This window comes from Salvelinus alpinus, chromosome 7, assembly GCF_045679555.1.
Source record: "Salvelinus alpinus chromosome 7, SLU_Salpinus.1, whole genome shotgun sequence".
Lineage (NCBI taxonomy): Eukaryota > Metazoa > Chordata > Actinopteri > Salmoniformes > Salmonidae > Salvelinus > Salvelinus alpinus.
Window position 1 is genome coordinate 80,643,293 of NC_092092.1, and position 13,715 is coordinate 80,657,007.

At 44.6% G+C, this 13,715-nt stretch overlaps 1 protein-coding gene across 2 annotated transcripts; it reads left to right on the forward strand.

Moving 5' to 3' along the window:
• The first annotated feature begins 229 nt into the window (after nucleotides 1-229).
• On the forward strand, nucleotides 230-13,464 carry LOC139581758 (E3 ubiquitin-protein ligase synoviolin-like). 2 transcript variants are annotated; one of them, XM_071411863.1, is made up of 16 exons: nucleotides 230-396; nucleotides 1,307-1,452; nucleotides 1,556-1,648; nucleotides 1,977-2,129; nucleotides 2,297-2,345; nucleotides 2,782-2,885; nucleotides 3,040-3,166; nucleotides 6,363-6,462; nucleotides 6,654-6,719; nucleotides 6,888-7,004; nucleotides 7,185-7,345; nucleotides 11,588-11,737; nucleotides 11,992-12,129; nucleotides 12,327-12,510; nucleotides 12,601-12,704; nucleotides 13,214-13,464. In XM_071411863.1, exons 2-16 carry the CDS (start codon nucleotides 1,321-1,323, stop codon nucleotides 13,396-13,398), a joined length of 1,863 nt encoding a protein of 620 aa, XP_071267964.1. In that variant the 5' UTR covers nucleotides 230-396; nucleotides 1,307-1,320; the 3' UTR covers nucleotides 13,399-13,464. The 2 variants fall into 2 exon arrangements, with proteins under 2 accessions (XP_071267964.1, XP_071267963.1); XM_071411862.1 differs by lacking the exon at nucleotides 230-396 and adding an exon at nucleotides 424-710.
• The last annotated feature ends 251 nt before the right edge of the window (nucleotides 13,465-13,715 follow it).

Sequence of the window (13,715 nt, forward strand, 5' to 3'; positions counted from 1 at the left end):
GTGTACTTTTATGATGCTGAAATGTCAGGGTTGCGCCACTACAATCATTACGGTTAATAAAACCCATAATTTGATTGGTGGTAGGAAGTCAACTTGCCAGATCCCCATAGGTAAAATATGTATGCTTGTTCATCTATTGGTCCGTGTATTTTTTTTACCGCATGTCTACTAAAAGATGGTCTATTAACAGTCACCAGGGTACAAATCCAATGCCAAAACGCCACCGGGGTATGCCGGTGTGAAAACCCATGCACTCCCATTGAGGACCGTTAGTTAGCGAGCTATTAGCTACAACACTGACATAAATTCTTCAGTTTGAGTATCACAATTTATATTGGAATACTACGCCAGTTAACTTGCTATTCAACAGATTTTCTTCGTTGCGCCACAGCTAAGGTAATCGGTTTCCATCGAACTCATATCCCTTTGAATTGCTGGTTAGTTACCTAGTTTGGAATTCCCCGGAAGTGAGGTGGCTACTTGGAGGAGCAAGCCAAAGATAAACACGTATCCGAGAGACTCAGGCGTCTTTGGGACTGGGGTATAAATGTTAGTAAACTAGACAGCGAAATGCTTGAAGAATGGGAACGTAATTGGTCGTGATATAGTTGAGGGAGCCGACATATTTTGTAATCCTAGTGAACGCCCCAATCAAGGCGTTTGGAACAAGCTCAGCAAGTGCATTCCGTGGCGAAAACGTCATCGAATCCGTGAGTAGCTAACGTTAGCTAGGTAGCTAGCTAGTTGTCCAAATTAGTTTCGCACTACAGTGACAGTAGTACAGCTAGGTAGTTAGCTAAACTAGCTGGATATGCAGAGAAAGAACAGCCCCTACCAGGCCAGATTAGTTTACACAACCCTTCAACTATAATCTTGCATTCTTAACTAGCTAACGTTAAGTATTAGCTTTTATGTGACTGAGTTGAATAGGGTGCTAGTATGTCAAACTAGCCTGTCTTATTTACTTGCCAATCGATACGTCTACCCAGCTTGATAGACACAACTTGGCATTTCAACAATGCAGGTTTAGTTTGAGCGAAATTAAGACTAAATCAAATTGAGTGAATATGTATTTTTGTTGATGTCAATCTAGTTCAATCATTGCTCTCTGTTTACACTTGCCCCTAGGCAGCTGTCAACATGCATGCATATATTCACTGGCTGTTAGCGAGTTGTAAGGAAACAATTAGACCATTTCCAAATTGGATTGTCCAACGACCAGGATTATGAAATGACAAGGTCCTAACCTGCTCTAAGTTCTGATTGCCTGACGGTGTTGCCCTGTCTTCCTGTCACATCGTTGTAGATATTGCCCGCACAATGGTGCGTGCAGCCCTGGTGACTGCCACCAGTCTGGCTCTGACTGGCGCAGTGATTGCCCATGCCTACTTGCTCAAACACCAGTTCTACCCCACTGTGGTCTACCTCACCAAGAGTAGCCCCAGTATGGCAGTGAGTAACACGCTAGTTCTCTACATTCTCCTATTTGTTTGATATGTTTGTCAGATGTATGGTCTGTAACGGGGCTTTCCCTCCCCTCTCCTCTTTGTGTCAGGTGTTGTACATCCAGGCGTTTGTGTTGGTGTTCTTGTTGGGAAAGTTCATGCGTAAAGTCTTCTTCGGACAGCTGAGAGCTGCAGAAATGGAGGTATGGACCAATGATATATTATTTCAGTATTTGTTTACCTCCTGTTTGGTTTGCTAGGGTACTATATCTGTATTGCTCAATGAACTACTACTGGACTTCTATGTAATGTAATGCTGTTAATGCTTACGCCTGTGTTGCAACCATTATACCCTCTACACACAGCTGAGCTGACCCAAGCTGTGTTGTCTTGGTCACACATTCACCATATTTACTAGACTCATGCCAGAAAGGAAAAACATGAAAATAAAATGTCAAAGCCAGTACAGGTTGGGTCAGTATGATAGTGTTTAAAAGGTTATCACTAATATTCACCTTCCTCTCTGTTCAGCATCTGATAGAGCGATCCTGGTATGCCGTCACAGAGACGTGTCTGGCCTTTACCGTGTTTAGAGATGACTTCTCTCCCCGCTTCGTAGGCCTCTTCACCCTGCTGCTCTTCATCAAGTGCTTCCACTGGCTGGCTGAGGACAGGGTGGACTTTGTGAGAGGCTGTTACATGTTAAACACATTTGTATAGATATTTCATAGTTTAAGACATTGAGTTTACTCTACCCTAAACATGTTTACCATCCGTGAAGTGGCAAGGAATGTGAAAGGAAAGCACGTGTCTTGTCTGTTCTGATGGTATTTTCCCACCTTCTCACTCAGATGGAGAGAAGTCCTAATATATCCTGGGTCTTCCACTTCAGGGTGTTCTGTGAGTATAGGTTATATCTCTTCAAGGTGTTAAAGGCCCACTCAGTAATTTACAATATCTTGTAATGGGCCCTTCGGTGGTTTACAGTACAGTATGTGTTATGCTATCTTTTAATAGACCCTACAGTGTATATTAGTACCGTAATTGTTACTACTTATTGGCGTGTTACTGATTTAGTCACAGATATGTGAAACTGGTGTTTTTAGGACCAAGTGTGTTTCTTAAATTAATATGCAAATATATCAGACTGCTGCACCTGGTCCTGGATGCACACCATTTAAACTGAAACATCGACCTTGTAGCTTGATAACAGAACTGGCATATCTAGGCAAGAACCTCAAGGCCTATACTAGTGTGTTTAGTCAAAATGACTGGTAGGAATGGACAGAAACCCACTGACTGTCTTTTTATCTAAATCATTGCATCTCTCACCTAGCTCTGATGGTGTTGCTGGGAGTCCTGGACTTCCTGTTTGTCAACCATGCCTGTCACAGTATCATCACACGAGGGGCCTCTGTCCAGCTGGTCTTTGGATTTGAGGTTTGTAAAACTATACATTGCCATTTTTTGAATTTCAGTCATGTGTGATGCTTTATTGGTATATGCAGTAATATTTGTTGACTTGACTCTAAGCAGTTGGTAATAATTCAGCGCACTTCTCTTCTTACCAAAATAATAACTTTTGTTGTTTTAGTATGCCATCCTGATGACAATGGTGCTCACCACCTTCATCAAGTACACCCTCCACACTGTCGACCTCCAGAGTGACAACCCCTGGGATAACAAAGCAGTCTACATGCTCTACACCGAGCTCTTCACTGGTATGATGCCTGTATCGCTAAATATACTCTACACTGGTATGATATCTGTATCACTAAATATACTCTACACTGGTATGATACCTGTATCGCTAAATATACTCTACACTGGTATGATCAAATCAAATTTATTTATATAGCCCTTCTTACATCAGCTGATATCTCAAAGTGATGTACAGAAACCCAGCCTAAAACCCCAAACAGCAAGCAATGCAGGTGTAGAAGCACGGTGGCTAGGAAAAACTCCCTAGAAAGGCAAAAACCTAGGAAGAAACCTAGAGAGGAACCAGGCTATGAGGGGTGGCCAGTCCTCTTATGGCTGTACCGGGTGGAGATTATAACAGAACATGGCCAAGATGTTCAAATGACCAGCATGGTCAAATAATAATAATCACAGTAGTTGTCGAGGGTGCAGCAAGTCAGCACCTCAGGAGTAAATGTCAGTTGGCTTTTCATAGACGATCATTAAGAGTATCTCTACCGCTCCTGCTGTCTCTAGAGAGTTGAAAACAGCAGGTCTGGTGAACAGGTCAGGGTTCCATAGCCGCATGCAGAACAGTTGAAACTGGAGCAGCAGCACGGCCAGGTGGACTGGGGACAGCAAGGAGTCATCATGCCAGGTAGTCCTGAGGCATGGTCCTAGGGCTCAGGTCCTCCGAGAGAGAGAAAGAAAGAGAGAATTAGAGAGAGCATACTTAAATTCACACAGGACACCGGATAAGACAGGAGAAGTACTCCAGATATAACAAACTGACCCTAGCCCCCCGACACATAAACTACTGCAGCATAAATACTGGAGGCTGAGACAGGAGGGGTCAGGAGACACTGTGGCCCCATCTGATGATACCCCCGGACAGGGCCAAACAGGAAGGATATAACCCCACCCACTTTGCCAAAGCACAGCCCCCACACCACTAGAGGGATATCTTCAACCACCAACTTACCATCCTGAGACAAGGCCGAGTATAGCCACGGCACAACCCAAGGGGGGGCGCCAACCCAGACAGGAAGATCACGTCAGTGACTCAACCCACTCAAGTGACGCACCCCTCCTAGGGACGGCATGAAAGAGCACCAGTAAGCCAGTGACTCAGCCCCTGTAATAGGGTTAGAGGCAGAGAATCCCAGTGGAGAGAGGGGAACCGGCCAGGCAGAGACAGCAAGGGCGGTTCGTTGCTCCAGAGCCTTTCCGTTCACCTTCACACTCCTGGGCCAGACTACACTCAATCATATGACCCACTGAAGAGATGAGTCTTCAGTAAAGACTTAAAAGTTGAGACCGAGTCTGCGTCTCTCACATGGGTAGGCAGACCATTCCATAAAAATGGAGCTCTATAGGAGAAAGCCCTGCCTCCAGCTGTTTGCTTAGAAATTCTAGGGACAATTAGGAGGCCTGCGTCTTGTGACCGTAGCGTACGTGTAGGTATGTACGGCAGGACCAAATCGGAAAGATAGGTAGGAGCAAGCCCATGTAATGCTTTGTAGGTTAGCAGTAAAACCTTGAAATCAGCCCTTGCCTTAACAGGAAGCCAGTGTAGGGAGGCTAGCACTGGAGTAATATGATCAAATTTTTGTGTTCTAGTCAGGATTCTAGCAGCCGTATTTAGCACTAACTGAAGTTTATTTGGTGCTTTATCCGGGTAGCTGGAAAGTAGAGCATTGCAGTAGTCTAACCTAGAAGTAACAAAAGCATGGATTAATTTTTCTGCATCATTGTTGGACAGAAAGTTTCTGATTTTTGCAATGTTACGTAGATGGAAAAAAGCTGTCCTTGAAACAGTCTTGATATGTTCGTCAAAAGAGACAGTAAATATACTCTACACTGGTATGATGCCTGTCTCGCTAAATATACTCCACTGGTATGATAACTGTATCAGTAAATATACTCTACACTGGTATGATACCTGTATCAATAAATATACTCTACACTTGCTGTACAACTTTAAAGGTCCAGTTTCTTGGATCCACATTAAGCCACATTTCTGAGAATGAAAAGCATGTTCATTGAACATGCTGTTTGGGGTCACTTAGAAATGTCCTTATTTTTTTAAAGAAAAACACATTTTTTGGTCCATTAAAATAACATCAAATTGATCAGAAATACAGTGTAGACATTGTTAATGTTGTAAATGACTATTGTAGCTGCAAACGGCTGATTTTTAATGGAATATCTACATAGGCGTAGAGAGGCCCATTATCAGCAACCAGCACTCCTGTGTTCCAATGGCACGTTGTGTTAGCTAATCCAGGTTTATCATTTTAAAAGGCTAATTGATCATTAGAAAATGCTTTTGCAATTATGTTGGCACAGCTGGAAACTGTTGTTTTGATTTAAAGAAGCAATAAAACTGGCCTTCTTTAGACTAGTTGAGTATCTGGAGCCTCAACATTTGTGGGTTCGATTACATGCTCAAAATGACCTAGAAACAAATAACTTTCTTCTGAAACTCGTCAGTCTATTCTTGTTCTGAAAAATGAAGGCTATTCCATGCGAGAAATTGCCAAGAAACTGAAGATCGCTGTGTACTACTCCCTTCAGAGCAGCACAAACTCTAACCAGAATAGAAAGAGGAGTGGGAGGCCCCGGTGCACAACTGAGCAAGAGGACAATTACATTAGTGTCTAGTTTGAGAAACAGATGCCTCACAAGTCCTCAACTGGCAGCTTCATTAAATAGTACCAGCAAATCACTAGTCTCAACGTCAACAGTGAAGAGGTGACTCTGGGATTCTGGTCTTCTAGGCAGAGTTGCAAAGAAAAAGCCATATCTCAGACTGGCCAATAAATAGAAAAGAACACAGCCTGAGATATGGCTTTCTTTGCAACTCTGCCTAGAAGACCAGCATCTGAGTCGCCTCTTCACTGTTGACATTGAGACTGGTGTTTTGTGGGTACTATTTAATGAAGCTGCCAGTTGAGGACTTGTGAGGCGTCTGTTTCTCAAACTAGACACCCTAATGTACTTGTCCTCTTGCTCAGTTGTGCACCGGGGCCTCCCACTCCTATTCTGGTTAGAGCCAGTTTGCGCTGTTCTGTGACACAGCATTGAACCAGATCTTCAGTTTCTTGGCAATTTCTCGCATGGAATAGCCTGAGAAATGTTTTTGCCAAGTGACCCCAGACTTTTGAATGGTAGTGTGTGTATGTCACACACATACACTGAAGTGGGATGTTTAAGACATTAAAATCTCCCCCCCAGGTTTCATCAAGGTCGTCCTGTACATGGCGTTCATGACCATCATGATAAAGGTGCACACCTTCCCCCTATTCGCCATCCGGCCCATGTACCTGGCGATGAGGTGAGCAACACAGCTGCTCTAAACCCTAAAATAAAGATACCATTCTAAATTCTTAGACCTAGAAGCCAGGGCTCTCTGAAGACCTCCATATGTTACCCGGCCAACAGATTGTCTTCTCTATTTGTTTTGTTGTTATTAGAGGCAGACGTAAACCATTAGAACAGTTGAATTTCTGGATTCTATTATTTTAGGCAGTTCAAGAAAGCTGTTACGGATGCTGTAATGTCGCGGCGAGCCATCCGCAACATGAATACACTGTGAGTGTGCTATGCATCTGTCTTTTTTATTTGTTATTTTGTGTGTCAACAATGAAAAAAATCATTCCTCTTACCATATTCATTATTTAGGAATATTTTTTAATATTTTTTGATATAAACATCGGTGGACTAGTCCATGGTCTATTAACTCTGTGTGTATCTCTTCAGTTACCCAGATGCCACTCCTGAAGATCTGCTGGCTTCAGACAACGTGTGTATCATCTGTCGTGAAGAAATGGTGACTGGAGCCAAGAAACTTCCTTGCAACCATATCTTCCACGCAAGGTATTTTATGGATACGTCTTCACTAGTTCTGTTTTAGACAGAAACGTATCAGAAAGTAGCAAATACGATGCATGTATTTTTTTATATATATTTGACTAGTCATATGAATACATTTCATCACCATTTATGTCACCAGCTCAGTGTAGCTAACTAACCTTTTCCCTTCATTTTGTATCTCAGTTGCCTTCGTTCCTGGTTCCAGAGACAGCAGACGTGTCCTACATGTCGTATGGATGTCCTCCGGGCCTCTAACCCCAACCAGCCTCCCGCCCCAGCGCCTGCCCAGCCTCCTGCCCCAGCAGCACCTGCCAACGCCCCTGTCCCTGGTCCACCTGGGAACGGTGGGTAGCACCACACAGAACAACACACCCATTGTCTAACGTCAAATGTAGTTTCATGGATTTTTAAAACTTTTTATTTATTTTATTTTATTATAATAACAGCACTTACAGTTGACCGGGGCAGCTCTTGCAGGGCAGAAATTTGACATACTGACATCCTATGACGGTGCCACGTTGAAAGTCGCTGAGCTCTTCAGTAAGGCCATTCTACTGCCAATGTTTGTCTATGGAGATTGCATGGCTGTGTGCTCGACTTTATACGCCTGTCAGCAACAGGTGAGGCTGAAATAGCCGAATCAACAAATTTGAAGGGATGTTCACATACTTTTGGCCATGTAGTGTATCTGATAGTAACCTAGTAATGGTTTCAAAAAGTTACTGTGCATTTTTTTATTTCACCTGTATTTAACCAGGTAGGCCAGTTGAGAACAAGTTCTCATTTACAACTGCGACCTGGCCAAGATAAAGCAAAGCAGTGCGACACAAACAACCACACCGAGTTACACATGGAATAAACAAACATACAGTCAATAATACAATAAAGTATATATACAGTGTGTGCAAATGAGGTAGGATAAGGGGGGTGAGGCAAACAGGCCGTAGTGGCGAAATTATTACAGTATGGCAAATTAAACACTGGAGTGATAGATGTGCAGAAGATGAGTGTGCAAGTAGAGATACTGGGGTGCAAAGGAGCAAAATAAATAACATGGTGATGAGGTAGTTGGATGGGCCATTTACAGATTGGCTATGTGCAGTGAGCTGCTCTGACAGCTGGTGCTTAAAGCTAGTGAGGGAGATATGAGTCTCCAGCGTCAGTGATTTTTGCAGTTCGTTCCAGTCATTGGCAGCAGAGAACTGGAAGGAAAGGCGGCCGAAGGAGGAATTGGCTTTGGGAGTGACCAGTGAAATATACCTGCTGGAGCGCGTGCTACGGGTGGGTGCTGCTATGGTGACCAGTGAGCTGAGATAAGGCAGGGCTTTACCTAGCAGGGTCTTGTAGATGACCTGGAGCCAGTGGGTTTGGCGACGGATATGAAGCGAGGGCCAGCCAACGAGAGCATACAGGTCGCAGTGGTGGGTAGTATATGGGGCTTTGGTGACAAAACGGATGGCACTGTGATAGACTGCATCCAATTTGCTGAGTAGAGTGTCGGAGGCTATTTTATAAATGACATCGCCGAAGTCAAGGATCGGTAGGATGGTCAGTTTTACAAGGGTATGTTTAGCAGCATGAGTGAAAGATGCTTTGTTGTGAAATAGGAAGCCGATTCTAGGTTTAATTTTGGATTGGACATGCTAAATGTGAGTCTGGAAGGAGAGTTTACAGACTAACCAGACACTTAGGTATTTCTAGTTGTCCACATATTCTAAGTCAGAACCGTCTAGAGTAGTGATGCTGGACGGGTGGGTAGGTGCAGGCAGCGATCGGTTGAAGAGAATGCATTTAGTTTTACTAGCATTTAAAAGCAATTGGAGGCCACGGAAGGAGTGTATGGCTTTGAAGCTCGTTTGGAGGTTTGTTAACAGTGTCCAAAGAAGGGCCAGAAGTATACAGAATGGTGTCGTCTGCGTAGAGGTGGATCAGAGAATCACCAGCAGCAAGAGCGACATCAATGATGTATACAGAGAAAAGAGTTGGCCTGAGAAATGAACCCTGTGGCACCCCCATAGAGACTGCCAGAGGTCCGGACAACAGGCCCTCCGATTTGACACACTGAACTCAATCTGAGAAGTAGGCTATTGAGTCTGCCGATAAGAATGCGGTGATTGAGTCGAAAGCCTTGGCCAGGTTGATGAAGACGGCTGCACAGTATTGTCTTTTATCGATGGCGGTTATGATATCTTTTAGGACCTTGAGCGTGGCTGAGTTGCATCCATGACTAGCTCGGAAACCAGATTGCATAGTGGAGAAGGTGCGGTGGGATTCGAAATGCTCGGTGATCTGTTTGTTAATTTGGCTTTCGAAGATTTTAGAAAGGCAGGGCAGGATGGATATAGTTCTATAACAGTTTGGGTCTAGAGTGTCTCCCCCTTTGAAGAGGGGGATGACCGCGGCAGCTTTCCAATCTTTGGGGAGCTCAGACGATACGAAAGAGGTTGAACAAGCTAGTAATAGGGGTTGCAACAATTTCGGCGGATAATTTTAGGAAGAGAGGGTCCAGATTGTCTAGACCTGATAATTTGTAGGGGTTCAGATTTTGCAGCTCTTTCAGAACATCAGCTATCTGGATTTGGGTGAAGGAGAAATGGGGGAGGCTTGGGCAAGTGCAGGGCTGTTGAGGGGTGCAGGGCTGTTGACCAGGTTAGGGGTAGCCAGGTGGAAAGCATGGCCAGCCGTAGAAAAATGCTTATTGAAGTTTTCAATTATCACGCGTTTATCTGTGGTGACAGTGTTTTCTAGTCTCAGTGCAGTGGGCCGCTGGGAGGAGGTGCTCTTATTCTCCATGGACTTTACAGTATCCCAGAACTTTTTGGAGTTTGTGCTACAGTACGCAAATTTCTGTTTGAAATAGCTAGCCTTTGCTTTCCAAACTGCCTGTGTATATTGGTTCCTAACTTTCCTGAAAAGTTGCATATCGCGGGGGCTATTCGATGCTAATGCAGTATGCCACAGGATGTTTTTGTGCTGGTCAAGGGCAGTCAGGTCTGGAGTGAACCAAGGGCTATATCTGTTCCTGGTTCTACAGTTCTTGAATGGGGCATGCTTATTTAAGATGGTGAGGAAAGTACTTTTAAAGAATGACCAGGCATCCTCTACTGACGGGATGAGGTCAATATCATTCCAGGATACCCGGGCCAGGTCGATTAGAAAGGCCTGCTCGCTGAAGTGTTTTAGGGAGTGTTTGACAGTGATGAGGGGTGGTCGTTTCACCGCGGACCCATTACAGGCAATGAGGCAGTGATCGCTGAGATCCTGGTTGTAGACAGCAGAGGTGTATTTGGAGTTCAGGTTGGTTAGGATGGTATCTATGAGGGTGCCTGTGCTTACGGATTTGGGGTTGTACCTGGTGGGTTCATTGATAATTTGTGAGAGATTGAGAGCATCAAGTTTAGATTGTAGGATGGCCGGGGTGTTAAGCATGTCCCAACAGCACGAGCTCTGAAGATAGATGGGGGGCAATCAATTCGCATATGGTGTCCAGGGCACAGCTGGTGGCAGAAGGTGGTCTATAGCAAGCGGCAACAGTAAGAGACTTGTTTCTGGAAAGGTGGATTTTTAAAAGTAGAAGCTCGAATTGTTTGGGTACAGACCTGGATAGTAATACAGAACTCTGCAGGCCATCTCTGCAGTAGATTGCAACTCTGCCCCCTTTGGCAGTTTTATCTTGTCGGAAAATGTTATAGTTAGGGATGGAATTTCAGGGTTTTGGGGGGTCTTCCTAAGCCAGGATTCAGACACGGCTAGGACATCCGGGTTGGCAGAGTGTGCTAGGGCAGTGAATAGAACAAACTTCTAATGTTAACATGCATGAAACCAAGGCTTTTACGGTATCTGATGTTAACCTAGTAATGGGTTCAGGAAGTTACTAGGTATCTGACACTAACCTAGTAATGGGTTCAGGAAGTTACTAGGTATCTGATACTAACCTAGTAATGGGTTCAGGAAGTTACTAGGTATCTGATACTAACCCAGTAATGGGTTCAGGAAGTTACTAGGTATCTGATACTAACCTAGTAATGGTTTCAGGAAGTTACTAGGTATCTGACACTAACCTAGTAATGGGTTCAGGAAGTTACTAGGTATCTGATACTAACCTAGTAATGGGTTCAGGAAGTTACTAGGTATCTGATACTAACCCAGTAATGGGTTCAGGAAGTTACTAGGTATCTGATACTAACCCAGTAATGGGTTCAGGAAGTTACTAGGTATCTGATACTAACCCAGTAATGGGTTCAGGAAGTTACTAGGTATCTGATACTAACCCAGTAATGGGTTCAGGAAGTTACTAGGTATCTGATACTAACCCAGTAATGGTTTCAGGAAGTTACTAGTAATCCTTCTAATCCCCCCCCCCCTTAAAAGAGTTAGATACACTATTGTAAAGTGGTTGTTCCACTGGATATCATAAGGTGAATGCACCAATTTGTAAGTCGCTCTGGATAAGAGCGTCTGCTAAATGACTTAAATCTAAAATGTAAATGTACTAGGTATCTTATAGGAACCTAGGTTACGAGATATAAAGTGGGTTGACTCCCAAGCAAGCAGCTGACTGACATGCGTCTCCTTCTTGTCTCTAGTTGGCCCTGGAATGATGCCCCACTTCCCCCCAGGGCTGTTTCCTTTCTGGGGCCCCTTCCCTGGAGCGGCCCCCCCTGCTGGTGCTGCTGGCGCCCCAGGGGCCACAGAGGCAGTAGGGGCCACAGAGGCAGCTCAGACTCAGGGAGCTGGTGAGTGTCGTTTCTCCTCTCTGGTACTTAGACTGGCATTTTGACATTCTAGTATAATAGCTAGCTATTAACCAATTGAAGAGGTTGTTTCTCCGGACCTAGATGACGAAATGGCCCGTTCAATAGAGATTCTCAATTGAGCATGCTTTTTGGTCCAGGACTAGACTTCCTCTGGGTCTGGGAGACCAGCCCTAAAGTGTCCATCCTAACATTCTGTGAACATTGAAGTCATCATTTCTCTTTGTATGAATCAGGCACCACTGGGGCCAGTACAGTCGGTGCTGCTCCTGCTCCAGGAGGCCCTATGCCTGGGTTCCCCTTCCCCTCTTTCCCTCCCCCACCGTTCCCCTCAGCTCCATGGCTGACTATGCCACCACCACCTCCATCGTTTGGTAAGAGCTAGAGTCATTCTTACTCCTTCACTTATAAATGAAGCCTCCATCATGATATACTGTAGATGGGCCACCATTTTCAACATTTCAAGCAACAAATTTGTTCTTATTTACCAAGTTGCTGGGAGGAGGGCTGTTCACAAATCTGTAAGGCTGGCATCTTGAATAACCTTGTTATGCTGTGTGTTTTGTCCCAGTGTCATCCATGCCCCCTCCTCCCCCGGCCCTGTCCACCATGTCAGAGGCTGAGCTGAGGGAGCTGGAGCAGGAGGGCCGTAGAGGCCTGGAGGCCAGACTGCAGTGTCTCCACAACATCCACACACTATTGGACGCTGCCATGCTCAACATCGACCAATACCTCACTACCGTCGCCACGCTCACGTAATGATGCCTTGTTTTCATTTTTATGTGGGTCAACATTCCCCCTTATTGTTTAGCATATGATTATCACGCTGCTCCTTTGCTCCTCAGTCCTCCTCAGTCTGAAACCAGCAGCGCTGCTGGCGAGGCCAGTGGATCATCTCCTCCCTCCACTAGTGCAGAAACCCAGGAGAAAGACTCTCAGAGCAGTACAGGTGCAGTGCATTCTTGATTTTTTTCCCCCCCCTCATTTTGTTATGTTACAGCCTTATTCTAAAATGTATGGAGAAAAAACGTGTTTTTCTACACGTAACGACAAAGTAACGACAAAGTAACGACAAAGTAACGACAAAGTAACGACAAAGTAACGACAAAGTAACGACAAAGTAACGACAAAGTAACGACAAAGTAACGACAAAGTAATGACAAAGTAATGACAAAGTGGAAAACAGGTTTTTAGAATATGTTGCTAATTTATTTTTTTAAAAGTGGAAAATGTCAAGGGGTCTGAATACTTTGCGAAGGCACTAAGTCTCCACTAGTGCAGAAACCCAGGAGAATGACTGTCAGGTAAGTCTGCCTATTGACTGACGGATATTGTGAAACAGAATTATTCAGTTAGGAATCCGGACTAGCCGTTAGTGGGATTTTGAAGCAGCATTTTTTTTTACACTGTAGACACATTTTCTCACTTTAGTTTCGCTCCTTTGTCTCTTCTCTCCAGCCACTGAACCCGAAGCTGTGAATGGGGCCACAGGTTTCTCCCAGCCAGACTCTACCACGTTGGGCGACAGTGAAGACCAGAGGGATGGAGAGGAAGTCGGGGAAGACGGAGAGCCCAACCCTTCAGAGCTGAGGCGCCGTCGTCTCCGCAAGCTCGAGACCACACCCCCTCCACCTGACCACTAAAACATGCCTACTGGTGCATTCTGGGAACTGACTTATCAATCAATACATTCGATGACCAATTAATAATTATGGCTGTATTTTATTTCTCTCCTTTCCCCCCTCCTGGCTCTGTGTTTTGTGTTGTTTAAACTCAGACAGCCAAGAGAGAGGAGGAAGGAACATCTTGTTGTTGTTGGAACACATAAAAGCAAGATTATTTTATTTTTCTACTGCCTGACATCTTATGATCCATATGCAGGTTTTGTCCCCCCCCCCCTGTTTACCCAATACTGAGGAGTCATATTCAACACACAGACCGGACTTCTTCAAATACACAC

Bases quoted from the DNA above. Each gene is read 5' to 3' on its own strand.
- LOC139581758 (XM_071411863.1), top strand. From the start codon at position 1,321: ATGGTGCGTGCAGCCCTGGTGACTGCCACCAGTCTGGCTCTGACTGGC. The intron at 3,167-6,362 runs GTATGATGCCTG...TCTCCCCCCCAG, and splicing joins CTACACCGAGCTCTTCACTG to GTTTCATCAAGGTCGTCCTG. The intron at 6,720-6,887 runs GTGAGTGTGCTA...GTATCTCTTCAG, and splicing joins ATCCGCAACATGAATACACT to TTACCCAGATGCCACTCCTG.